The sequence below is a fragment of the Herpailurus yagouaroundi genome, unplaced genomic scaffold (assembly GCF_014898765.1).
Source record: "Herpailurus yagouaroundi ecotype Mexico unplaced genomic scaffold, PumYag 140, whole genome shotgun sequence".
NCBI classification, from domain to species: Eukaryota; Metazoa; Chordata; class Mammalia; order Carnivora; family Felidae; genus Herpailurus; species Herpailurus yagouaroundi.
Window position 1 is genome coordinate 87,739,514 of NW_024412395.1, and position 27,642 is coordinate 87,767,155.

The window sequence follows — 27,642 nt, forward strand, 5'->3', positions numbered from 1 at the left end:
CCCTCAAACTCATTCTTGCTTTCAAGTCCGGCACTGGTTTTTCCTTCTGTTGGAAACATTTACCCTCCCCTCATCCCCTAAATTTTCATATGGCCGTGACCTTCTTACCAATTCACTCACAACTCACATGTCATCACTTCAAAACGAATTTTCCTGCCTACCTTAGTGTCATTAGCACATGACTGTACTTTTTTTTCCCTCTTAGTACTTATCAGTACCTGAAATTATTTTCTGTGGTTGTTTTCATGTTTCTTGCCCATCACCCTCCTAGAACAGAGTTCTTGAGCAAAGGGACACTGCCCATCCAGGTCACACTGTATTTCCAGTGTCTAAAAATGAGGTACCCAATAAATATTTAACAACTGACTCACTGAGTAGACCCAACTTATTATCAGAAGCTGATCCAGGTGCCAAGAGTAGCAATTATATGTAGGTACATAGTCCTTCAAATGGAGAAGACAGGAAAGAAGGCTTCTTGAAAAACTGATAGCCCATAGCGGTGACTATCTGTGGAGAAATAGCCCCTGGACTAAAAAACGTGCAAGTGTAGAAGTGACAGGAGTGGCTGTGATATTATCTGAAGACAAGGCTGAGAGTCCAAGTCCAAGCCTGCATTTGAATCCAGTGCTTGTTGCTTCCTACTGTACGACTTTGAGCAATCGGCTTCTTGAAGCCTCCGTTTTCCCGAGTAAGAATAGTTTTATGGGGCCTCGTGATTAAACCTACGACAGTGCTCCACATTACACACGAAAAGGCATTAACACATGGTTAGTTGCTTTTAGTGCTCGGCATTTTCTTGCCATTAGTATTTTGTATTATTAGTAAGAAGGGAGCCAGATCCTCTTTCAGGGGAGACTTCCAGATAGTTTCTGACTCAAAACCCTCAAGTTTTACTTATGGCATGGAGTATTTATAAGAAAGTAATTGGAGCATTTATAAGGGAATGAGGCATATAAAACACTGTACAGCGATTAAATCGTAATAAACAATTATTATTAGCTGTCATTACTAGCATATTATTATTTCATCATTTTATTATTGCTATGAAGGAAATATTATTCCAGATGCTATAGGGAATAAAAAATATTAATAAGTCAATAAATTCTCCATAAGGCCTTTTTCTTCTGAGTGAGGTGTTTGCTTTTTAAAACATATTTAGGAAATGTACAGGCCCTGGATCAGGGTTTCCCAGCCTTGGCATTGTTAGCATTTGGTTCCAGGTAATTCTTTCTTGTAAGATATCATCCTGTGCAGTGTAGGATATCAGTAACATTTCTGGCCCCTAGTCACCAGATGCCAGTAGCACCTCCTCCCTCTGAGTTGCGGCAGCCACAAATGACTCTTTACATTGCCAAATGTCCCCAGTGGGTGCGCAGGGGGTGAGAATTGCCCCTGATTGAAAATCACTACATTAGGTCTTTCATTTCCCTGCTGGTTATCAGACCCTGTGTGTCCCTACTTTCCTAGCCATTGTGCACCCATGTGAACTGCTCCTCACCAGCACCATTAATGTCCCTTTTCCCTATCCTTCCTTTGCATTTGCCCTTCAAAATTCCAACCCCAGGTCATGACTAAAGTCCACTTTTTCTATCCCTGCCCCCAGATACCTGCATGCTCCTCTGGGGGAAAACCACACAACCATCTAGACTGGTGTTTCTACAAAGTTGTAGTCCCCAACCCCTGTGTGCTGCCCCACGTGTCAGTCCTTTTCTTGACTTTACTCCCTCAGGTAGCCAGTCAGCACTTATACAGTGTTGTAGGTTAAGGCTTTTATAGGACATGGTGCTGCAGGAAGTGGAGGAGGCTGAAATCCAATTGAGGTCACTTTCTAACTGGATTCACAGTTTTCTGGCTTGTCTCATAAAATCCAACTTCAACACTAAAGCAATCTATGTAGATCTGACCAAGTCACCGACATGCTTAAAATAATTTGTTAATTTCTTATCCTACAGCCAGTGAAACTCCAGCTCTTTAGTCTGGTAACTGGGCCCTCCATGACCTGCCTGTATACTTCTGTCTATGAGCTCCAACTGTTTGGAGTCTCCCCAAGAACATAACATGCTTTTTTTCCAGGCCTATTCTCATCCTGGTCCTACACCCTAGAATGTTCTCATGCCCTTCTCTTCTGCCTAGAAAACTCCTACATATCCTTCACAATTTCATTTAAGATCCATCCCTCTCTTCCTCTATCATTATAATATTCTACACAGATTTTTATTGTTATTTTTAATTTATTATCATTATTTCTTTATGTGTCAATCTCTCCCATTAGATTCTCAATGGTTTGAGGGTGGGGAGTTATCACTGTACTCTGAATAGCTAACATAGTATCGCAATTTTGTAGGTATCTAATCAATATTTATTGAGTGCATTAATTCATTAATTAGCAAATAAATCTAATATAAATGGCTCATCCTTTTGTAAGACAGTGTATAATCAACTCAATGCACATTTTTCTATTATTTTAATTAAGTTTTTATTTAATTCTAGTATGGTTAACATACACTGTTACATAGGTTTCGGGTATACAATATAGTGATTCAACAATTCCATACATCACTCGATACTCATCACAACAAGTGCACTCCTTAATCCCCATCACCTATTTCACCTCTTCCGCCACCCACCTTCCCTCTGGTAGCCATCAGTTTGTTCTCTACAGTTAAGAGTCGGTTTCTTGGTTTATCTCTCTCTCTCTTTTTTTTTTTCCTTTGCTCATTTGTTTTGTTTCTTAAATTCCACATATGTGTGAAATCATAGGGAATTTGTCTTTCTCTTACTTATTTCACTTAGCGTTATATTCTCTGGCTCCATCCATGTCATAGCACATAGTAAGATTTTATTCTCTTTTATGGCTGAATAATATTCCACTGTATATATCACATCTTCTTTATCCCTTCACCTATTGATGGACACTTGGGCTGCTTCCATAACCTGGCTATTGCAAATTTGTAAATAATTCTGCCAAAATATAGGGGTGCATGTATCCCTTTGAATTAGTATTTTGTATTTCTTTGGGTAAATACCCAGTAGTACAATTACTGGGTCATAGGGTAGTTCTATTTTTAACTTTTTAAGCAACCTCCATACGTTTTCCACAGCAGCTGCACCAGTTTGCATATTTACCAATAGTGTCAGAAGGTTCCTTTTCATCCACATCCTCTCCAACACTTATTTCTTATGCTTTTTATTTTAACCATTCTGGCAAGTGTGAAGTGACATCTCACTGTAGGTTCGATTTGCATTTCCCTGATGATTAGTGATGTTGAGCATCTTTTTATGTGTCTGTTGACCATCTGGATGTCTTTGGAGAAATGTCTGTTTATGTCTTCTGCCTACTTTTTAATTAGATCGCTTATTTTATAGGTGTTGAGTTTAATAAGTTCTTTATATTATATTTTGGATACTAACCCTTTATTGGATATGTTATTTGCAAATATCTTCTCCCATTCAGTAGGTGGCTTTTTAGTTTGTTGGTTGTTTCCTTCACTGTGTAGAAGCTTTTTATTTTGATGTAGTCCCAATAGTTTGTTTTTGCTTTTATTTCTCTTGCCTCAGGAGACATATCTAGAAAAATGTTGCTATGCCTGATGTCAGAGAAATTGCTGCTTGTGCTCTCTTCTAGGACTTTTAATGTTTCAGATCCTTAATCCATTTTGGTCATTAATCCATTTTGGGTTTGTTTATTTTTGTGTATATGTAAGAAAGTGGTCCAGTTTCATTCCTTTGCATGTAGCTCTCTAGTTTTCCCAATGCCATTTGTTGAAGAGACTGTCTTATTCTCATTGCATATTCTTTCCTCCTTTGTCAAAGATTAATTGACCATATAATTGCGGGTTTCTTTCTGGGTTTTCTATACTGTTCCATTGATCTGTGTCTCTATTTTTGTGCCAGTTTGAATGCTATAGCTTTGTAGTGTAACTTGAAGCCTGGAATTGCGATGCCTCCAGTTTTGTTTTTTCTTTTTCTTTTTCAATCTTTTCAAGGTTGCTTTGGCTATTCAGTGTCTTCTGCGGTCCCATACAAATTTTAGGGCCAATTTTGTTTGTTCCAGTTCTGTGAAAAATGCTATTGATATTTTGCAGAGATTGCATTAAATGTGTAGATTGCTTTGGGTAATATAGACATTTTAACAATATTTATTCTTCCAATCTGTAAACATGGAATGTCTTTCCATTTTTTGGTATCATCTTCATTTTCTTTCATCAGTGTTTTATAGTTTTCAGGGTACAAGATTTTCACTTCTTTGCTTAAGTTTATTCCTAGATACTTTATTATTTTGGGTGCAATTGTAAATGAGATTATTATCTTATGTTTCTGTTGCTTCGTTACCAGTATATAGAAATGCAACAGATTTCTGTACATTGATTCTGTGATTTTAATTTATAACTGCCTCAAATATATTACATGAAACCAATAACCTAAAAATTCTGTCAAATATATTATTTTCAGCTAGATTTAATTTTATTAGTGAAAAATGCTGAGTATTTATTACAACTAAGGAATTTAAATGGTTTGTCATGATCTGATCATATTCAATTATGCCTCCAATAAATATTTGTTTATTGGAGTGATAGGCACTCTTAAGAGTGCTTTATTCAGCAGTGGATAAAACAAAATCCAAGCCCTCAAGGAGGTTTTTATAAAATCTGTATGTGTGAAGTAAACAACTTTAAAATGAAATTTAAGATAAGAATAATTTTTCAACTCGATTTCTCTAAACTACTAGTAAGCATATTTAGAATAGTTTCATGCTATCATGGAACAGGCTTTCAGTGAAAGTAAGAAATGCATCTGAAATGTGGGGATATTGACTCTGCCAGTGTCTATGTCTTCTGTTTTTTCTAAGGACCTTACTAGACTACATGCCCACAGCTGTTTGAATGATACTGTCGTTTCCAGCTATCAACTTTCTGGCCATATGTGCATTCATAGCATTAGATGACGCACTAATGGGGACTCCAGAAGAAAAAATAGAGTCCCAGAATTTATGCATTCAGCCAATTTAAAAGGACTTGCAAAGGAACATAGCAACATAAGAGGAGGCCATACATTTTGCAAGTGTTCAAGTCTGAAGAATGATTAGATTTAATTGGTGCTATTTTTGGAATGTAAACTATGCTCCATTAATCAACAAGTATGTATTGATGCTCAAGGAGAAATGTACAGAAGGAGATCTTAATGTGTCTCCATAAATATACAATCTAGTTGGAAATATATCAGATAAAATAATGACAGTAACTATCAGTGAGTGAATCAATTGAGACAATGTTAAAGGCCAGCGTTTCAGTATAAGAGGACTTACCTTCTGATGTAGTGTCCACTAGAGTTTTATTTGTGCCAAGATTACTTATGAGGAACATGGAAAAGGATGGAGTCCCAAAGGTATAAAAACCAGGTCAATTGAGATTTGACTTCCTGCATTTCTGGAGACAAATCAGATAAGCTTTGCTCACGTTTAATCCCCTGGTTGCTGGATCTAACACCACACGTAATACTAGGTTCCCTTAACTTCAGACCCGCCTGTCAAGCTGCTTATTCAGTATCTCTAGTTGAATGTCTAACAGGTATCTCAAATTTAACATGTCTGAAACTAGGCTCCTGATATCCCCCAACCTGCTATTTCTTCATCTTGCCTATCTTTGTCAAAGCCAAAAATCTTTGACACCTATTTCTCTCACCTTCCACTTCCAGTCAGTTCTGTAGACTATATTTTCAAAATGTATCCAGAATCTACCATTCTCATTTTGCCCTCTACCAACACCCTCCTCTAATCATCTTCTACCTTTCCTAAACAGACTCTCTTTCCACCCTTACCCTTTCTCAAACTATTCTTAATAGCCTCAGTAATCGTATCAAACGTACATCCAGTAATGTCATACCACTACTGAGAACCCTCCAGTGGTTCCCCATCTTAGTAACTGCTGAAGCTCTTAGTATGACCTATCAGGCCCTGTATTATTGGGAACTCAATGACTTCTTTGACCTTATTTTCTTTTTCTTCTACTCTTCTGCCATTTACCTGACTCTAGACACAGAGTCTCCTGGCTGTTTCTCAACACACGAGGCATATTTAGGACCTTTGTACTTACTGATTCCTTCTCATGGAATGTTTCTTTCTGAAATTATCTACTTGGCAGTTCCTTCATTCCATTCAGATCCTTTTACTTAAAGCCGCTTTCACAATAAGGGCTTTCCCGGCCATGCTGTCTAAAATATCAACACCTTGCCTGACACATCCCTTTGCCTGCTTTTCTTCTCTTTTGCACCAGGAGAGCAGGAATTTTTGTATGCATTATTCACTGTTCTAGCCCAGAACTTAGAATAGTAGCAGGTATGCAGTAGGTGGTCTACAAATATTTGTAGAATGAATATTGACTGAATTTGGCCAAGTGCTTTACATGTTTTCCTAATACCTCTATAGGGAGTTCTAGATGCTTTCCCATTGTGGGCACTGCTGTAGTGCCAGGATCCTAGTCTATAGCTTACAGAAGAGGCCTTTCTGTATCAATGTGTGGATTTCATCAACCTTTCTAGCTGAAGTTTCCTTTGACACTGAGCCATGGTGATTCACCATTTTCAGGATCACTTTCCTTTTATTTTATTTATTTATTATTTATTTATTTATTTATTTTTTACAATTTCTTCCTACATCTTATCCTTCTAGATCATTGGTCTTCAACCATGGCTACACATGAAAGTCAGCCGAGAACTGAGTGATTCTAATTTAATTGGTCTGGGCAGGGGAGGAAGTGACACCTGGGCCTCCAAAGCTGCTTAGGTGATTATAATATGCAAGCTAGGGTTGCAAATCACTGCCCTAAGTGAATCTCTAGGTCTTGGTTGTGTTCATTAATCTGTGATAACATTCTCTGATTCCATTCCATCTCTATGTTTTTTTGAGAGACTGGGTTGTTAATTTATTTTTTTAAAGTTTTTATTTTAATTCCAGTCAGTGGCTGAGTTGTTTAAAATGTAATCTCAGAATGTAATATATTTTTATTTACGTAATATGAGATTGCATTTTAAATGATGTAATGATGAAGCAGAAAATGTGCTCCCTGGAAGAGAGCTTAAGCTGTAGATAGACTGAATGAGTATGGGTTGTAAGGTCTGTGCAACTCAGCAAGTACTTACTGAGCTCCTATTGTGCACCTAGTTTCTAATACTGTATTAAGCACTGTGATGATGCCGGGTGCTATGGAAGAGGGAGGATATCTGATAGATCCCTGCCCTCAAGGGATTAAAGATTGTTGAGAAACAACATAACAAAACAATATACTAGAAGGGTCTAAATATATGTTCCTGGTTATATGAAATGCAAAAACAAGAGATGGATTGGAGAATTAACAAGTCAAAATAGCCAATATCTGAGAATATTGATTTAAGAGGGAAAGAGAAGGACAATTAAATACTTAAGAGGAATAACAACGATAACCACAAGAGATCTGCCGAGACTCTTAAAATAAACAAGCCTTGATCACTGCTAACACAAAACAGTAATTGTGTTTCATGCTTTGCCCAAAGCTGCATTTTAATTATTAATTTTGCCAAAAGCACACCACTGTGGTTTCCATAGTAATTGTGATGATAACAGGGCTATTGGTTTACCCTAGAAACACTCATCTGAGTGATGAAAGAAGGTCTAGAAGATCAACCCAACATACCTTGACAATAATCTTGTGAATGATATTAATCATTGCAATGACTAGTCCTTTCAACCAGGTCTTACAAGCCAGTTATTGGACATAGATCTTCTCTTTCCCCAGGAATCGGACCTTACGTTCCGACTGGCCAGTGGGCTTGTTATATGGCAGCCCATGTGGGAGCACAGACAGCCCGAAGTCTCTGGCTTCACAGCACTGGTGAAACCCATCAGGAACATCATTACAGGTTCGTAACTTGGATGCCCAGTGGGATGGTCTTAGCAGACTCCCTCATATGCAGGAGTAAGGGTGATGAAATGATTTGCCCTTAAGGAACCAAGAGGAATGAGGTACCTGGATGGCTCAGTCCGTTAAGCAACTGACTCTAGATTTTGGCTGAGGCAATGATCTCACTGTTCATGAGTTTGAGCCCTGCATCAGGCTCTGGGCTGACAGCATGGAGCCTGCTTAGGATTCCCTCTTTCACTCTCTGTCTGCCCTTCCCCACTTCTCTCCCTCTCTCTCAAAATAAATAAATAAACATAAAACAAAACAAAACAAAAGAGCCCAAATGTCTATCAACTGATGAACGGATAAAGAAGATGTAGTGTGTGTGTGTGTGTGTGTGTGTGTGTGTGTGTGTGTGTGTGTGTAATGGAATATTATTTGGCGATCAAAAAGAATGAAATCTTGCCATTTGCAGCAATGTAGATGGAACTAGAGTGTATTATACTACGTGAAATAAGTCAGTCAGAGAAAGTCAAATATCATAGGATTTCACTCATATCTGGAATTTAAGATACAAAACAGATGAACATAAGGGAAGGAAAGCAAAACTAATATAAAAACAGAGAAGGAGATAAACCATAAGAAACTCTTAAATACAGAGAACAAACTGAGGGTTGCTGATGGGGTGTTGGGTGGGGGGATGGGGTAAAGGAGTGAAGGGCATTAAGGGGGACACTTGTTGGGATGAGCACTGGGTAATGTAAGTGATGAGTCACTTCATTCTATTCCTGAAATTATTATTACACTATATGTTAACTAACTTGGATTTAAATTCTAAAAAGGGAAAGAAGAAAGAAAGAAAGAAAGAAAGAAAGAAAGAAAGAAAGAAAGAACAAAAGGAAGGAAGGAAGGAAGGAAGGAAGGAAGGAAGGAAGGAAGGAAGAAAGAAAGAAAGGAAGGAAGAAAACCAAGAGGAAGAAAATTTCTCTAGAAAGTTATTATGTAAATGCCCTGGGCACAGGGCTCATTTACATATGATGAGAAACTCTAAACCAGGGGCACATGCTACTGAGTTGTGTGGCTTTGGATAAGTCATTTAAACTTCTTATACTTCAGTTTCCTCATGTGTAAAACAAGAGTTAAAATATAATGTTGCTAGAACATTCAGGGTTGTTATGAAGAATAAGTGAATTAATTATATACAAAATTGCTTAGAAGAATGCCAGGCACATAAGCTGGCACACAAGCACATAAGAATGCCAGTAAATAAGCTATTATTATTATTATTATATCTTCATAATCATTATAGTAGACAGAGTCATAGATCCTTAACAATCTTACCTTAGTGCTTATTTGCTATCAAAGCATTTCACTACAGGAATTGTCTAATGAAATAACTTTATTGGTGAATTGTAGAAAGAGTAATAAATGATAGCTTGAAAAGTGCCTGGAAAGCTCAGGCTTCACTCCAGATGTATCACTTACTATGTATGTAACCTAACCTCTCTGAGTGTTTCTAGTTCTTTAAAATGGAGATAATAATACCACCTTATATGGCCTCATAGTGTGGAGTAAATAAGAATCCACATAAAGTACCCATTTTATAGTGAGAGCTTTATAAATTCAATCCTTCTATTCCCAACCAAAATTTTTTGGCATCAATAATAACATTTAGAAAGAGATAAATTGTGTGGTAAATATATAGAGAGAGGCATGATATATATATACATCATTTACTTACTTCCAAGGTTTTTCTACAGACAATGGAATATTACACATGTAAAAAAGCTTTGTAAGGGGAAGGAAGCCATAAACAAGTTTTTACATACTTTCCCCCTATCAAGTAACATACCTTTGCAAGGTACATAGTATGTTAAAGGATTTTCTGAACAAAAGATGGTAACATGCTTATAGTGACAAATCATGTTTGCTTATAGTAATTCACACAAAAGATACAATTTTTCATATAGTGAAAGTAGACTAATTCCAGAATTAATATGTGAACAATACATTAACTAGTGAAATAAATTATAAATTCAAGAGTAACAGTCTGTCATAACATTCAAATAGCAAGGACCTAAAGATGTCATAGCCAGAAGTGATCTACTTAGATTCCCTGGATAGAATGAGGTTAATTTCACAAAATTAAAACAATCTGAGAGTGAAGACAGATGTACAATATTAAAAAACTGAAAACAATAGAAATAAGACAAAGGAAAATAAAATATGCTACAGTAAAACAAAACTATTACTGAAAAAGCCATATCATTATGCTGATTAAGGATTTTTTTTTTCGTATTTGTTAAGTCCTATCACTTTTTTTATGAATTAAGAGGTCACTTTACATTTAGGTCACTCTCTCTCTCTCATTAATACATAAACTATCATTTAACAGATGTATTAAAAACTGTTAGGAAATAGTGTCCCTCATGAATCACTGGGGCTGTTCACTCCAACATCCTTTTGCCTTGGGATGATATTCAAAGTGGGTTCTTTTCCCCTCTGCCTGATGCCCGTGGATGTGAAATGGTGCCCAGCATCTGAGGTGAGATTAAACCCAGCTCAGACACGTGGCCAGAAGAAAAAGCAACGGCACGTGGGTGGATGACACTCCCTAGGTCTCTTGTTTTGTGACCTTGGTAAATCACTTTCTCGGCATCTGTTTTATTCACAATTCCAATACAGCATGGCCATTGTCACTTCCTACTGTTCCCAATCCTCATGAAAAATGTAACTGACTTGACTTTTGCCGTAAGGGAAGCTTAAGGTGTTCATAAAAGCACAACCTGGAGCCAGACAGCCTAGGCTGGAAACTTCATGTAAAGGCCAGATGATCTTGGGCAAGTTAAACTTCTTGTGCCTTGGTGTCTTTATCTGTAAAATGAATCTAATAATTTACCATATGTTATTATTGGGTTATTGTAAAGGTTAAATGAGTTGAGACAGTAGTTCCCCCCTTATCTGTGGTTTTACTTTCTGCAGTCTCAATTACCCATGGTCCAAAAACAGATGATTCGCTCCTCCTGACAAACCGTCAGAAGGTCAGTAGTAGCCTAACACTATGTCACAATGGCTACATCATTCACCTCACTTCATCTCCTCACGTAGGCATTTTACATCATCATAAGAAGGGTGAATAGGTACAATAAAGTACTTTAAAAGAGAAAGAGACTACATTTACATAACTTTTATGACAGTATATTGTTAGAATTGTTCTATTTTATTGTTAGTGATTGTTGTTAATCTCTTACTCTGTGTAATTTATAAATTAAACTTCATCATAGGTATGCATGTATAGGAAAAAACAGTATATGTAGGGTTCAGTAGTATCTGCAGTTTCAGGCATCCACTTGGAAAAGACCCCCTGCAGATAAGAGAGGAGCGCTGTATATGTAAAGTTCTTTAGTTTTTAAAAAATAAAAGGAAAGAGAGCAGGGAGGGGCAGAGAGAGAGGGAGAGAGAGAATCCCAAGCAGGTTCTGCACCATCAGCACAGAGCCCAGTGTGGGGCTCAACCTCACAAACTATGAGGTTATGATCTGAGCCGAAATCAAGAGTTGGATGCTTAACTGACTGATCCCCCCAGTCACCCTTGTAAAGTGACTTAAAAAGAATGTGGCAGATATTTGGTACCATATAGATGTTAACCATTATTAAATTTAGTTTTGCCAACTTTTTAGCACCAAGAGCCTTTTGAGTCAGAGTGAATAGATGAAGAAATCTACATTGTTATGATAACCTAGCAATGCTAAGATTTTTTAATTGGTTATTTGATTTCTTTTATAATATATGCTACTAAATATCTTCTTTCAGAATGACAATGATATGTAAAAATTATTTTTTGAGAAATTATTGAATAAAATGAGCGTATTGTAATCTTATAAAATTTGTGATGATATTTCTTCCATCTTTGCAGCTAAGAGAAGCTCTCCTATCAACAGTCAAAGTCAAACCTGTGAATCACCAAATCAAGACACAAGCCATCAAGAGGTGAGTTTATTGTGATCCTAGGAAGAAATGAGGTGGTCATTCCCTGGATGTGGTGTAGTGTGAGAGATAAGACATGAGTTCTAGAATAATACTACTTGGTTTCAGATCAAGCTCCTACTCCTGAATATAAAACTTTAAGAAGACTCAACTTTACTATCTGTCAAGTATGGAAAATAATTTTATGCACTTTCCCAGTGTGGGAAGGCTGAAACAAGACTGCATGACTGGTACTTTATCTTTGTGGCAAGTGTAATCAGCAGTGCTTTATCTCCATGCCTAGTGAATAATCAGTGGTGTTCTATCTCAATGGTTAAAGTGTAATTAGTAGTTCGTTGTCTCAATGGCTAGCATGTGACATTCAATAAATGTTAGTTATCATTATTCATCCCACATGAAGTATCAAAATCTTCTAATATTTTTTAGGCAATCATAATATAGGTAAGATAATGCTGCAGCAGGTGGGGAGGAGGGAGAAAGTAGAAAGGAGGCATAATGTATAGTCCTATCCCTTAAGTAATATAAAGTTTCATGAAAAATCAAGACGAATCCACATAAAAACAGAATATATGTAATAAAAAAAGACTATAATTCAGTGAAAAATTTTCAAGCATTCTTTGGTTTGGAAAAGAAAGAAATGAAGGCCAGGGTGGTTTGAAGCCACATAGCTATGACTACTGCCATTAGCTTAGTGTGGTTTTAGTTGACCTGTCTTCATTTCCAGTCCAACATGTGCAAGATACAATTTGCTGCTTTCCATGAACATTGGATCCTCTTTCTAACTGATGCATTACTGTCAGCAGTGTCATCATCCTTTTTAGCCTCAAAACTGGAAATTTTGGAGTCCTATTATAGCTAATGTTTACTGAACTATTGCTAAATATAGACACTGTGATTTATATGCTCTATTTTATCTATTCTAATATATATATATATATATATATATATATATATATATATATATATTTTACTTTTAACATACTTGAAATCAGATGTGTTTGATGATTGTTGACTTCTTAAAATCTCCCTGCCTGGTAATGGTACTAATATGGTTGTCATTCTTGTACAGCATGAATTTGTCATTTCTGGCATTTAAATTTGTAGAATTGGGATTAGTGGCTTAGAAAAATATGTCAGAGGGAATAGTGGAGCACTCGTTTAAGAAATAACATTTTTGACACAGAGGAAGTTACTCTATAGAAAGACATATATCAAAAACTCTGAGTGGAATTTTTTTACAATTTTTGATTAAAAAAATTTTTAATATAATCTATTGTCAAGTTAAATAACAAAAAAGTGTGTACAGTGTGCTTTTGGTTTTGGGGGTAGATTCCCGTGGTTCATAGCTTACATACGACACCCACTGCTCATCCCAGCAAGTGCCCTCTGCAATGCCCATCACACATTTTCCCCTCTCCCCCTTGAGTTGAAACTTAGAAATTCCAAGAATACCTACATCAATTTATTTCACTTATATCTTCCTTTTTACATATACACAGAATGGATGTATAATCAAAAGCTACACCTAAATAAGTCTAAGATAGTGCTTGTAATAAGTATATTAGAGAAAGTCCTCACTGGAAAGTGTCCTAGTTTAGCTAACGGACTAATTTTCCTTCTTAATTGCACATAAAAAAATGGTGTATCTTATAACTGCTGACATCTTAGATACAACAAAATATATCTCCTGTGTTGTACTGCTTAGTCCTTTGATTTCTTGCTGAGTCACATCGTTTTATCTTGTAATGTGGCTCAGATGTGCTCTTTATTCTCTATGCCTGCCACTGCCCTCTAAATCCAGTCCCTCAAAACTAGATTGCAGCTGGAACCACCTAATTGGATTTTTCTACCTTTAGCCTCTCCTGCTTCACATAAATACCACTTAATAATGCCTGACTAATCTTCCTAATGCATCATTTATTTATTAACTTATTCCACAGAGGCTTATTATATGCAAGGTGCCATTCTTTCTTTCTTTATATCCTTGTTCCCTAGAAACCTCTAGTGGATTTTTTTTTTTTTCCCATCACTTCAAGACCAAACTCCTCTCCCTGCTTCTCTGTGCCTTCTACCACCTGGCAGCACTTTTCTTAAGTGACTTTGTTTACACCTTCAGTTATTTAAGCCCTGCTTCCAATATACAGAGCATGCTTCTTTAGCCTCTGGGTCTTTGCTCAGATTGTTTCCTTTAAGTGGAATGTTATCTTTCCTCCTCATTGCCTGTCTACATTTTATCTTTCTTTTAAGGACCAATTAAGATTTCAGCTCCCCCATGAACTCCCGTCTAATTATTCTAAATCTGCATTGCCCAATATGGTAGCCACTAGGCCCATGTGGCTACTGAATACTTGAAATAAGGCTAGTCTGGGGGCACCTGGGTGGCTCAGTCATTTAAGAGTCAGACTTCATCTCAGGTCATGATCTCACAGTTGGCGGGTTCGAGCCCCGGATTGGGCTCTGTGCTGACAGCTCAGAGCCTGGAGCCTGCTTCAGATTCTGAGTCTCCCTCTCTCTCTGCCCCTCCCCACTCATGCACTCGTTCTCTCTCTCTCTCTCTCTCTCTCTCTCTCTCTCTCTCAGAAATAAATAAACATTAAAAAAAAAAAGAAATAAGGCTGGTCTGAACTGAGATGTATTGTAAGTATCAAACGTACAACTGAACTTTGACAACTTAGGAGGGAAAAAATGTAAACATCTTGATGATAATTTTTATAGCAATTATGTTGAAGTGATAATTTGGGGTTACACAGAATATATTGTTAAAATTAATCTCACCTGTTTCATTTTCTAATATTTCTAATCTTAGGTGTGTGTCTCATGTTTTGTAGCTTGTATTACATTTCTGTTGGACATGCTACTCTAATCTATATTCATTTGTCTTAAAATTTAACCATAAGTTCTTGATTTCAAGGTTCAGGTTTATGCAATACTTTTTATCTCTCAAATTGCCTAACATGAGGCACACATAGCATACTCATGCTAAGGGAGTTTTCGATCTAGTTTGGAAAACTTATTTTATGAAATTTTTAGCCATATTGGTGCCTCTATGCATCTTTACTGGACAGTGCTTTCTTATTTTACATATGAAGATGGAAATTATAAGGACTAAAGTACCATGATAAGCTGAGGGTCTTTACACTTGAGTGAAGAATTTCATCTGTAATACCTATGGAAAGATAATGTCATATTTCCTGAGCAGAGGTACATTTATTAGCTAAATGTAATTGAAACAAACTACTCTGTAAGAAAATGACTGAACTTGTGCATAACAAATCAGAAAAAAGATCATCGTATCCAATTGGAAAAATGTATCACATCTTCCTTTAATGAGTGACGGTACTATTCATTTCATCTCAGTATTGGCATATCTTTGATGAGTTTTTGGTTTATAACTCTTCCCCGGCAGCTACTGGATATAAAAGTTAAAAAGAAAAGAATCAAGGGCAAAGTGAAATAACATATATGAAAGTACTCACCTGAATGCTTAAAATGGTATACATTGCTCTCTAGAAGTGTTTCCATTCCCTCTTAAATGAAGGCAAAATCCCTTGGTCTATGACATTGTAGTTAGCTGTGTTACAAAGAAAAATTTTCTATTTTATTTTATTTTAACGTTTATTTATTTTTTTGGGACAGAGAGAGACAGAGCATGAACGGGGGAGGGGCAGAGAGAGAGGGAGACACAGAATCAGAAACAGTGTCCAGGCTCTGAGCCATCAGCCCAGAGCCCGACGCGGGGCTCGAACTCACGGACCGCGAGATCTTGACCTGGCTGAAGTCGGACACTTAACCGACTGCGCCACCCAGGCGCCCCAAAAATTTTCTATTTTAAAAAACAATGTATGTCATGTGATAGCTAATTCTAAAGGATATACCTAAAGAAAAAATAAAAAGAAGAACTAATCTGCTATCTCCCTCTCCCGAAGGGATTCCAGGTGGTCTGTGAAACATTCCAGTCAGATCCCATCTCTCCCAAGGCCACCATTTCAGGCTGCCACCGTGGAAACTCCTTTGATGGAAGCCTGTCCTCCCAAACTTCCCAGGAAAGAGGCCCATCACATTCCAGGTACATGATTGCAATGTTCGGGACAAAAATATTTCCCTGGTCACTCAAAGTTAGATATACATATTTAGCCACTTGCATGGTCTCTGTTCCTTAGAAAGTGTCAGTGCATGATATGTGTATTCTTGGTCATAGTATAATTAGATTAATAATTCCAGAAATGTGCTATGAATGATTCTCATTTAAACAAACTTGGGTGGAAGTGGGCAGACATCTGATAATGAGATGTCTGAATTAGATTATATTTTAAATATTTAAATGCAGAACCTCAAATTATGCTATCAAATACCATGCTGCAGGGATGTGACAAGATCCGCTAATTTAATGTGTAAAAATACTTTATCTGATCCTTGTATTAAAATGGATGCTTTTAAAGTATGCATAGAGAATTGAAAAGGCTGTTCTTTGTAAAGGCTACAACACCACCCTCCTTAGCTTGTGTGGTAAATTTGCTTAAAAATGCCTTCCCTTGAGACAAACATTAAGCCACTTCTTCCTGTTCTCCATTGAAATGGTGGAAGACTGAATTTATGAGGTTTGCTTTGAACCCAACTAGAAACCACACTTAACTGCCAGGAGTCCCTGAGACTGTGTATCTCTACACTCGAGCTTGACGTGTAATTTACATGCCATAAAATTCACTTATTTGAAGTATACAATTTAATGACGTTTAGCAGATTTATAGAACTGTGCAGCTACTCCCAGAATCCAATTTCAGGACATTTTTATCACCCAAAAATATCCCTTATACCCATTTCAGTCTCTCCCAGATGATCGCCCTGCTCCAGATAATCACTTAATGTATCTTCTGTCTATATAGTTGAATTTAATGGAATTTTCAAATACATTGAGTTATACCATATATGATCTTCTACATCTGGCTTCTCTCACTTAGCATAATACTGTAGAGGTTTATCCACATTACAGCATGTACAAGTTGTTCCCTCCTTTTTACTGCTAAATAGTATTCTATGGTATGGATATATCACATTTGAGTTATGTACCAGTAGATGAATACTTGGGTTGTTTTGACTTTTTGTTTATTATGAATAATGTTGCTATGAACAGTTACATACAAGTTTTTGGGCAGGTATATGTTTTCAGTTCTGGTATCCTAAGTAGATACCTAGGTGTAAAATGGCTGGGTGGTATGGCAGATTTATGTTTAATTTTTTAAGAAACTGCCAAACTCTTTTCCAAAATGGCTGCACCATTTTACGTTCCCATCCGAAACGCATGAGGGATCATTGTTTCTCTATATCCTTGGCAGCACTGTCTCTTTTACTGTAGCCATCCTAGTGGGTGTAAAGTGAGATCTGATTGTGATTTTAGTTCATATTTTCCCTAATGACTAATTATGTGAAGGTGCTTATTAGCTATTTGAATATCTTTTGTGGTGAAATGTCTGTTCAACCCTCTTGCTCACATGTTAACTGGGTTGTTCATCTCCTTATGATTGAATTGTAGGAGTTTTTTAATATATTCTGGATGAAAGTCCTTTTATCCATGGACTTATACACAAATATTTCCTTTCAGTTTTATCTTACCTTTTCATTTGGTAATTTTTAAATGATCTACCTCCTTCTGGCACCAGAACCAGGCTACATGGGTATAGCATTTTTTAAAGATTTCTTAGAATTGTTGAAAGCATGAAGTTATATGAATATAATTGCTTTTTTAACCCAAATACTACTATATTGTGCTTTTAAAAAACAATATGCAAAGAGTTTATCTTTGTGTCTTTATTTTGGACTTTAAAATAGGCAAGTGTCCTCGTTGAATGATATTTTGCTCGTTGAGAATATGAATGTGACAGTAACATTAGTTGTGTAAGCAGAGATTGTATTTTGTCATAGGATTTACTGTACTAGGTCATTAGTGATAATGGGTACTTAAAATCATATAATTTTTTTCTTTACTTATTTATTTTGAGAGAGAGAGTGGGGAGGGGCAGAGAGAGAGAGAGAGAGAGAGAGAGGGAGAGAGAGAATCCCAAGCAGGGGTTGGGCTCAAACCCATAAATAGTGAGATCATGACCTGAGCAGAAATCATCAGTTGGACACTTAACTGACTGAGCCACCCAGGCGCCCCTAAAATCATATCATTTTTTCTGTGGAAGAGCCCTGTGAAGATAACCAACTCCATCCTGACAACATTTTCACCACCTGAACACTTTCAGCAATGAGGAATTTTGTACTCTTGAATGAGGTTCATTTCATTTTTAGATAGCTCTATTTAGTGTCATGTCCTTCTTATATTTGACCAAAGTTTGCTTTTCTGTAATTTCTGACTATGGTTCTTATATTAGTTTTCTACTGTTGTGTAACAAATTACAACAATTTACTGGCTTAAAACAACTTACATTTATTATTTCACTATTTCTGTATGTCAGAAATATAAACACAATTTAGCTGGGTTCTCTGCTCTCGGGTATGACCAGGCTAAAATCCAGATGTCAGGATTGACTGTGGTGTCATCACAGGCTCAACCAGGGAAAGATCATATACAAGCTGCCTCAGGTTCTTGGCCAAAGATTGAGCTTCCTGTTTTCCTGTTGACAATTATCTGGGGCCTACACTCAACGTCTAGATGCTGCCCACAGTTCACTGCCATGTGGCCCTCTCCATACCTACCTTACAACAGGGCAGAGAAATTCTAATTACAACCTATGACTACAGAAACTTTATAATATAACGTAATCACAGGCATGACATCTCATCACCTTTCTGATATTCTGTTGGTTATAAGAAAGGCACAGATCTACCTACACTCAGGAGAAGAGGATTATAGAGGGTGTGACAACCATCAGATGGGAATCAGGAGCAGCTCTCCTAAGTGTGTTTACCACAGTCCTTTTAAAGATGTAGAGACCCTTCCCGTATTAATTTTCCACTTATTCAAAAGTCGCTATTATGAATCTCACACACACACACACACACACACACACACACACACACACACACACACCAAGGCTTCCATTTTATTTGATAACAACAATAACTCACTAACAAAGTTGTCAAGGGCATAATTAAATCAAATTTAGGGAAAAGGTAGTTGCTTTGGTTACAGACTTCATTTTAAGTATACAATATAATGATTCAACAATTCTATACATTTCTCAATGCTCAAGATAAATGTACTCTTAATCCCCTTCACCTATTTCATCCCTCCCCTACCCACCTCCCCTCTGGCAACTACCAGTTATCTGTATTTAAGAGTTTAGGTTTTTTGGTCTTTTTTTTCTTTGTTCATTTGTTTTGTTTCTTAAATTCCAAATATGTGTGAAATGTGAAATCCTATATGGTATTTGTCTTTCTCTGACTTATTTCACTTAGCATTATACTTTCTAGGTCCATTCATGTTGTTCCAAGTGGCAAGATTTCATTATTCTTCATAGCTAATATTCCATTGTATATATATGCCACATCTTCTTTATTCATTCATGCATCTATGGAGGGACACTTGGGTTGCTTCCATACCTTGGCTATTGTAAATAATGCTGCAATAGACATAGGGATGCACGTATCTTTTCAAATTAGTGTTTTCATTTTCTTTGGGTTAAACACTCGATATGGAATTACTGGATCCCTGTAATTCTATTTTTAATTTTTTGAGGAACCTTCATACTGTTTTCCACAATGGCTGTACCAATCTGCATTCCCACCAACAGAGCACAAGGGCTCATTTTTCCCCCACATCCTTGTCAACACTTGTTATTTCTTGTCTTTTTCACTTTAGCCATTCAGACAAATGTAAAGTGATTTCTCATTGTGGTTTTAATTTGCATTTCCCTTATGGTGAGTAATGTTGGGCATCTTTTCATGTGTTTATTAGCTATCTGTATGTCTTCTTTGGAAAATGTGTCTATATAGATACTTTGCTCATTTTTAATCAGATTAGGTTTTGGGGGGTATTGAGTTGTATACATTCTTTATACATTTTGGATATTAACGCTTTATTGTCTATACCATTTGCATATGTCTTCTTCCATTCAGTAGGTTGCCTTTTTGTTTTGCTAATGGTTTCCTTCTCTGCATAAAACCCTTTTACTTTGGTGAAGTCCCAACAGTTAAATTTTGCTTTTGCTTCCATTGCCTCAGGAGACATCTTCACAAATGTTGTGATGACCAGTGTCAGAGAAATTACTGCCTATGTTTTCTTCTAGGAATTTCATGACTTCAGGTCTCACGTTTAGGTTCCTAATCCATTTTGAGATTTTTTTTGTGTATGGTGTAAGGAAGTGGTCCAGTTTCATTCTTTTGCATGTAGATATCAGTTTTCCCTGCAACATTTGTTAAAGAGACTGTCTTTTCCCCATTGTATATTCTTGCCTTTCATCATAGACTAATTAACCATGTAAGCATGGGTTTATTTCTGAGCTATTTTGTTCTGTTGATCTATTTATTTATTTTTGTGCCACTACCATATTGTTTGTATTACTATAGCTTGGAAGGATATCTTGAAATCTGGGATTGTGATACCCCAGCTTTGTTCTTTTTCATGACTGCTTTGCTAGTTAGGTCTTTTGTTTTTTCATACAAATTTTAGGATTATTTTTTCTAGTTCTGTGAAAAATGGTGTTAGCATTTTGGTAGATATTGCATTACATTTGTAGATTTGTTTGGGTGATACACGTATTTCAACAGTATTTGTTCTTCCAACCCATATCTTGTAAGTATATGTTAGACATAGGTTGTAGCAGCATCGAAATTTTGTCCTTAAAGAGCTGACTTCTTTAAAGATAGACAGATAATGGGGCGCCTGGGTGGCTCAGTCGGTTGAAGTTCTGACTTCGGCTCAGGTCATGATCTCGCGGTCTGTGAGTTCGAGCCCCGTGTTGGGCTCTGTGCTAACAGCGCAGAGCCTGGAGCCTGCTTCGGATTCTGTGTCTCCTTCTCTCTCTGATCCTCCCCCATTCATGCTCTGTCTCTCTCTGTCTCAAAAATAAATAAACGTAAAAAAAATAAAATAAAATAAAAATAAAGGTAGACAGATAAAGAGTAATTGAGTAAAATTACTTGTAGACTTCTTTAAGACTATGAAACAAAAGCAAAGTAAAAGGATGAGAGGTGGGTTCTTTTTCATTGAGACTTGAATGATATAAAAGAGACAATCTCAGGAAGATCTGAGAAGAGCAATGTAGGCAGAAGGAACACATCCAAAGGTTCTGAAATGGTAATAAACTCAGCATGTTTTGGGAACATCAATAAGGCAGTGTGAACAGGCAGTAGCACTGAGCAAGAGGGTACAACGCAGGTCAGAGAGGTTGTGAGGGGTCTGATCACATGGGAGCCAAAAGGCCATGTTAGGAAGTTTGGTTCTGTTCCAGGCGTGATGAAAAAACACTGGAGTTGTTGGAACAGTGGAGTGACATTAACCAAATTGCATGTTTTAAAGATCATTTCAGAGAGTTCATGGAAAATAGACTTGGGAGGCAAAAGTGGACCCAGAGACTAGTTAGGGGACTGTTGGTGGTGGTAGTAGTATAGGTGGAAAGGCTGAGATGAGACTGAAACTGGGATTCAGTTACAGGGTAAAGCTGACATGACTGGATTTGGAGAGTGAGAAAAAGAAAGGAGTCAAGCATAACTGAAGATTTTGGCTTGAGCAGTTGCATGAATGGTGATTAAATTTGTGAGATAAGGAAAGCGGATAAAAAGTTTATATAAAAATACTTGAATCTTCTTACTTCCGTGTATCTCCAAGGCCACCACCATCATTCAAGCCACTCATTTCCCTGTGCCTGGAGTACTTCATTAGCCTACTGATTCACCTCCTGTGATTCAATCTTGCCACCATCCAATATAGAACATACAGAGTAAAAATAAAAAAAACAAACCATGACACTTCTACTCTTGAATTCTTTTAATGCTATCCGTTGCTATCAAGATAAAATTCAAAATCCTTGAGGTACCCCTCAAGCCCTGCGCATCATTTGGCTGCTGTCCAGTTCTCTAGTGTGACATTATACTGCTACCCACACCTCAGTGACTAAGCTTCAACCTTTTTTTAGACTTTCAAACTTCCCCTTAGCTCTGAGATTTGGAGTATGTTATTCCATCTGTCTGTATCGTTCTTCCATCTATCTTCACTTAACCAATTCCTCTTCCTTTAAGACTCAATCTAAATATGATTTCTTTACTCCCTAGAGAGGCTTTGGCAGATGTTTAACACTTTCACAGAACTCCATGTTTTCTCTTACAGCATGAGTAGCAAACATGATATAAATAGTTGTGTTACAATTTGTCTAATAGTTATCTCCTCCACTAGACTGTAAAATCCACACACAAGAGAAAAGACCAAGTCTCTTCCACTCCTTCCTCTCTTCAGTACCTGGTACACGACCTTCAGTGAAGTGTACTGAATAAGTGAAAGAGTTTAATTTTTATAACATCCATGAAAAGACCTTATTCCTCTTTTAAAGATGAGGAACTGAAGCAAAAAAAGATTAAATGGTTCCCCCAAGGACATACACAGGAATTGGAAAAGCTAGATTTGGGCCCATTCTAACCAACTCCATGGCCCACAATCTTCTCTCTTACCTCATAAAGAGGTAGGTCTAAACCTTTCCATATATTTTCTTTGGCTTCTCTTCCATGGCCCTCTAATTTGTCCTTTATTTCTACTAACTCAGAAATTAGTAAATACAGGACCAGATATGTGATTTTCATATGTCTGCATCTTTTATAGACTTACCAAGAAACCCCATTGGAGTTAAACCAGTGTATCAGTTATCTGTTGTTGCATAACAAATTACTCTGAGGTTGAGTGACTTAAAACAGCAAACATATATTATCTCACAGTTTCTGAGGGTTATATATCCAGACCACCAGCTTTGCTGCAGTCTTTTTTGGCTCAGAGTCTCTTATGAGGTTACATTTAAGATGTTGTCTGGGACTGCAGTCATCTGAAGGCATGATTGAATTGGAGGATATGCTTCTAAGATCACTCTGGTGGCTTTTGCCCAGATGCCTCAGTTTCAGATGCCCCTCCATAAGGCTGTTCACAATATGGCAGATGACTTGGCACAAAATGAATGGTGTGTGTGTGTGTGTGTGTGTGTGTGTGTGTGTGTGTGTGAGAGAGAGAGAGAGAGAGAGAGAGAGAGAGAGAGAGCGAGCGCTAGGGGCAGGGGCTGGAGAGAGGTCTTTTATAACTAATTTCAGGAGTAATATACCACTATTTATGTCATATTCACACAGACCAACGGAACATATTTTAGAAAAAAAACTGTACAAAGCATGATCAATGGAGAGATCTTAGAATCTGCTACCATAGTTTGCCTCTGGTCCCTAGTGATTTCCACCTCTTCAACATGCAAAAAAATTTGCTCTCACCAAGATTGCCAAAATCTCATCCAATTACAAGATCAAGTCAAAGTCCAGATCTCATCATCAAAATCAGATCTAGTTGCAAATAAGATACCTGATGTGTACGATTTAAGCCAATTCCTTAATTATAGTTCTTTTCAATCCATGCATCTGTGAACTAAAGAGATAAGTTATCTGTACCTAAAACACCCAAATACAATGGTGGAATAGGCACATGATAACTGTTGTGAACATGCCTATTCAAAAGGAGAACATAGGAGGCACTGGTCCCTAGCAAGTCTGTAATCAAGCTGGACAAATATTGGAAAATTCTTGATTAGATCTCAGTCCTATTCTTGCCCATGGCTCTTAGCTCCACCCTCTGGGCTATTGATTCCACGCTCTAGGTCAACTTTCACTTTTTTAAGAAAGATAGATGTGTTTATAGCTGAGTAGTTTTCTCAGCTTGGTTCCTGCCAGTAAAATTTGGGGGGTATAAAGCCTCTTTTAATTCTATACTGCTTTGGCAGTGTTTTTGTTACATAAAATTCTTTAAAAACTTTGGCAGTCCAAAGTGAATCTTATTGGGCCCCAGTAGAATAGACAAGTCTCTTTAAGGTAATCCTTTCTCTAACTTGGAAGAAGGTTGAAAAACAACACCCTTAAGTTTCTTTGAACCCCCCCCCCTACTTTTTAACATGTGAATCACACTTTCAAAACCTTGAATTGGCCTTTTGTCTCATGGAATAATATTCGGAGGCAAGACCTTAGATCATTCTGAAGGCCTAAAAAGATTTTACAGCTTCGCCCTTGACTTTATCTTTAGACCATGTTTTTCCAGAAATGCCCTAGATTAGATGTTTGCTCAGAAGTCATTTCTTAATTTTAGCATTACTTCCCATCTGGAGAGGCTGAACGTTTTCAGAATCATCAAGTCCTAGGTCTTTAGTCTTTAACAGTTCTTCAGTTAGGTCATATCTTTCAATCTTCTATAAGCAGCAAGAAGACATCAGAAGACACCTTCAACACTTTATTTGGAAGTTTTAATTAGATCATCTATGCTCTTAAGCCTGTTTCTTTAACTTTCCACAACACAGGAGGCAGCTTTTGCCACTATATAACAAGGATCCTTCTTCCTCTTTTCAATGTCATGTTCCTTACTTCCCTTTAAGCCCTTAAAGGGCTCCAACAGACTCCTTAAAGTTCAGGATTTCCAGTAGTAATTTGTGCAAGGCAATTTATGCTTTTATTTTTTAACACACTCTTCAAAGCCTTTACAGTCTCTGCTACTGCCTGATCCCAAAACCATTTCCAAAATCTAGGATGTTATCTTGGTATTCAAGTCTGTATTCTCTATCAATTGCTTATAACAAATTACCCCAATTTCTCAATAGCTTAAAACAAAAAACATTTATCATCTGACATAGTTTCTGAGGGTCATGAATCCAGAAAGAGCTTAGCTAAGGGGTTGCAGCTCAGGGTCTGTCAAGATTTTGCCTAGGGCTGCCATCATCCAGAAGTTCGCCTGGGTTTGAGAGTCTGCTTCAAGATCACTCAGATGGCTGTTGACTAGAAGCTACAGTTCTGCAGCATCTGGGCCTCTCCATAGGGCTGCTCATGACATGCTAGCTAGCTTCCCCGAAAACAAATTATCGCATAAAGAGGGGGAACAACCAAGATCAGTGCTTCGGTGTCTTTCAACCTAATCTCTAAAGTGACATGCCGTCATTTCTATATGCTGTGGATCATGCCAACACTCGTATAGAGAAGGGACCACAGGAGGGTGTGAATACCAAGAAGCAGGAATCATCGGAGCCTATTTTGGAGGCTGGCTACAACAATGATGATGATAATGTCACCATAATTTTATAGGTAATTATTACAACTATATCTGTACATTTTCTTCATTATTGAGTATTCTCATATTCCTCCTTCACTAATTCTGTTCTACAAAATTTCCAAAAAGGTTAAGTGTAAGTAATTTCTTACCTCAAATACTTTGGCCTGACTTTTAAAAATTATTAAAAACAATATCAGGGTGAAATCTTGAGGTCTTAAAATATCTAGGAGCTTACATTTCTTACATATTTTTTTCAGCCATGGTATGCATTAGAAATTTGCAAACATAAATAGCATGTGATATTTCTTTGACAAACTGCAAAGTTCAAGGTTTCCTGTTTGTGGAAGAATGTTGTTTTTTCCATTCTCTGAGATTACCACACTCAAGCATCTATATGCATATGCATTTCTTGACGCATACACACAGTCACCCACAGCACACCCACACTCACATATGTGAACTAGACATGAATCAGTGGCACTTTAAAAGAATGAATTAGGTCTTCTCTCTGCCTAACTGCAGTGGCTGGTTACCATGGAAATGATGCATAAGGTAGACCTTTCAGAAAATGCTAATGTTAATATGTCTTTGTTGGAAGAGTTCATGTATTAATCAGAAATGAAGAGAACTTTAATAAGAAAGCAATGCAAATAGCTGAGAAACAAAAGCTGTCTGCTCGGATCAAACAAATACAATTCATCATCTCTTTTGCCCTGACCTTGACAGAACAGAACATCACTCTTCCCTGAACTCTGCAGTGAGCAGGTAGCTAGTTTTTTTTTTTTAAATCAATGTGAGATTTCATCTTCAATTACCATATGCACAGACTTAATTTCTGCTTTGTTAAATACTGTATACAGTCAAAACTGATTTCTACAATTCTCTGCCTCCACAGATTATTATTTCCAGAGTGTTTTTCTGCCTTGGATGTTCTCTACTAGCATCCCCCAACTCTAATTAATAATAACTTGCTTTCCTGAAGCCATAGTTACATGGAATATATATAAAAGAAATTCTTAGCTTTTTGACAGCCTTTTTTGATCATAGTGTATTATTTATTTTATGCATATAAAAGAATTATATGCTAATTATAGAAAAAATTTAAAGGTATAAAAAAATTTTTAAGTAAATATCATCGATGAGCTCATCAGCAATATTTAAACACCATTAATTTTTTGTATGTACAATTCTCTTTGTTATTTTTATAGCATTCTCTTTGTTTATTATATAGCATTTAGAATAAAAGTTGTTTTCATACTTTTATAAAATCTTCATTTTTTTCTACAAAATAACTTACAGAACAATAGAATATTAGTTAGTAAGAACATTTCTACCATATCACACAAAGATAGCCCCCATACCATCTTTTTCCGGTTATGTAAGTTTTTCTCTCATGTATTAATTAGATTGCTAATTAAAATGACTTTTACTGGTTGTTTAGTGAAAAGACGATTGTCTGATAATGCTGTCATAAGTGAAATTAAACATTTATTAATGATTCTTGCTTTTTATTGACTACTCACTCCAGTATAGCTCACACTTTAAGACAAATAAACTCGTGCTTGAATAACACCTCAAATGAAGGTACTTTGGATTATAAATATTTGCTACAGAATGTTCCTCATTGTTGTTTCAAATGGAGTCTCTTTAAATGTTAAGCAATTGAGATGTGAATTTACTTAACAAATTTTTATTGCCTTAAAGACTCACTTTCAGCCTCAGATCACAGCCTTGTTGGTGGACTCTTGCTGTCATGCAGTCCATCCTTAGCTGAACTGACATGATTTGTCAGGAAGTAGTTAATGACCATGGGACTCCACGGTATAATTAATAATTACTTTCATCAAATAAATATTGTAGGTAGAGAAAGACATAAATTTAGTCATCTGGCACCCTTAGGGACAAAACTGTCAACATATCATTCCAGTTAGTGTTTCCATATAGGAATTGTTTTGGATGTTGGCCTATCAGTACAAAAGTCATGCATTGCATGTTTCTCTAGGGCAATTGTCCTCTAAGCTTGTTAAGAGTGTTTAAGAATTGCCTCGAGATATTATCTAAAATGAAGATTCCTGGGGCGCCTGGGTGGCGCAGTCGGTTAAGCGTCCGACTTCAGCCAGGTCACCATCTCGCGGTCCGTGAGTTCGAGCCCCGCGTCAGGCTCTGGGCTGATGGCTCAGAGCCTGGAGCCTGTTTCCGATTCTGTGTCTCCCTCTCTCTCTGCCCCTCCCCCGTTCATGCTCTGTCTCTCTCTGTCCCAAAAATAAATAAACGTTGAAAAAAAAAATTAAAAAAAAAAATAAAATAAAATGAAGATTCCTGAGCTCAATCTCCAGCAATTCTGGTTTAGTAAGTCTGGGGTAGGACCTGGGAATGTACATTTTTAACAACCTTTCTTCTCCCTATCCACTTGGGATTCTCAGAGAAGTTGTCCACTGACACTTCAGTATATGGAACACTGCTCCAGGAATTTGAAATAATTTTTGGAGCTGCCTAATCTCATTTACAGAGTAGAAACATTTGGGGACAGTGAGGTATGGGGCAAGAAGTAAAGGGTAAAGATAGCTAG

At 37.0% G+C, this 27,642-nt stretch overlaps 1 protein-coding gene across 4 annotated transcripts in view; it reads left to right on the forward strand.

Annotated features, from left to right (window-relative positions):
• The window catches only part of UNC80 (unc-80 subunit of NALCN channel complex), a 225,416-nt gene that overhangs the window by 7,430 nt on the left and 190,344 nt on the right, over positions 1-27,642 (forward strand). For all 4 annotated transcript variants that reach the window (XM_040476105.1, XM_040476106.1, XM_040476107.1 and 1 more), the window contains exons 5-7: positions 7,770-7,893; positions 11,790-11,863; positions 15,787-15,926. In XM_040476105.1, the coding sequence (XP_040332039.1) occupies positions 7,770-7,893; positions 11,790-11,863; positions 15,787-15,926 (338 nt within the window). The remainder of the gene's footprint in view (positions 1-7,769; positions 7,894-11,789; positions 11,864-15,786; positions 15,927-27,642) is intronic.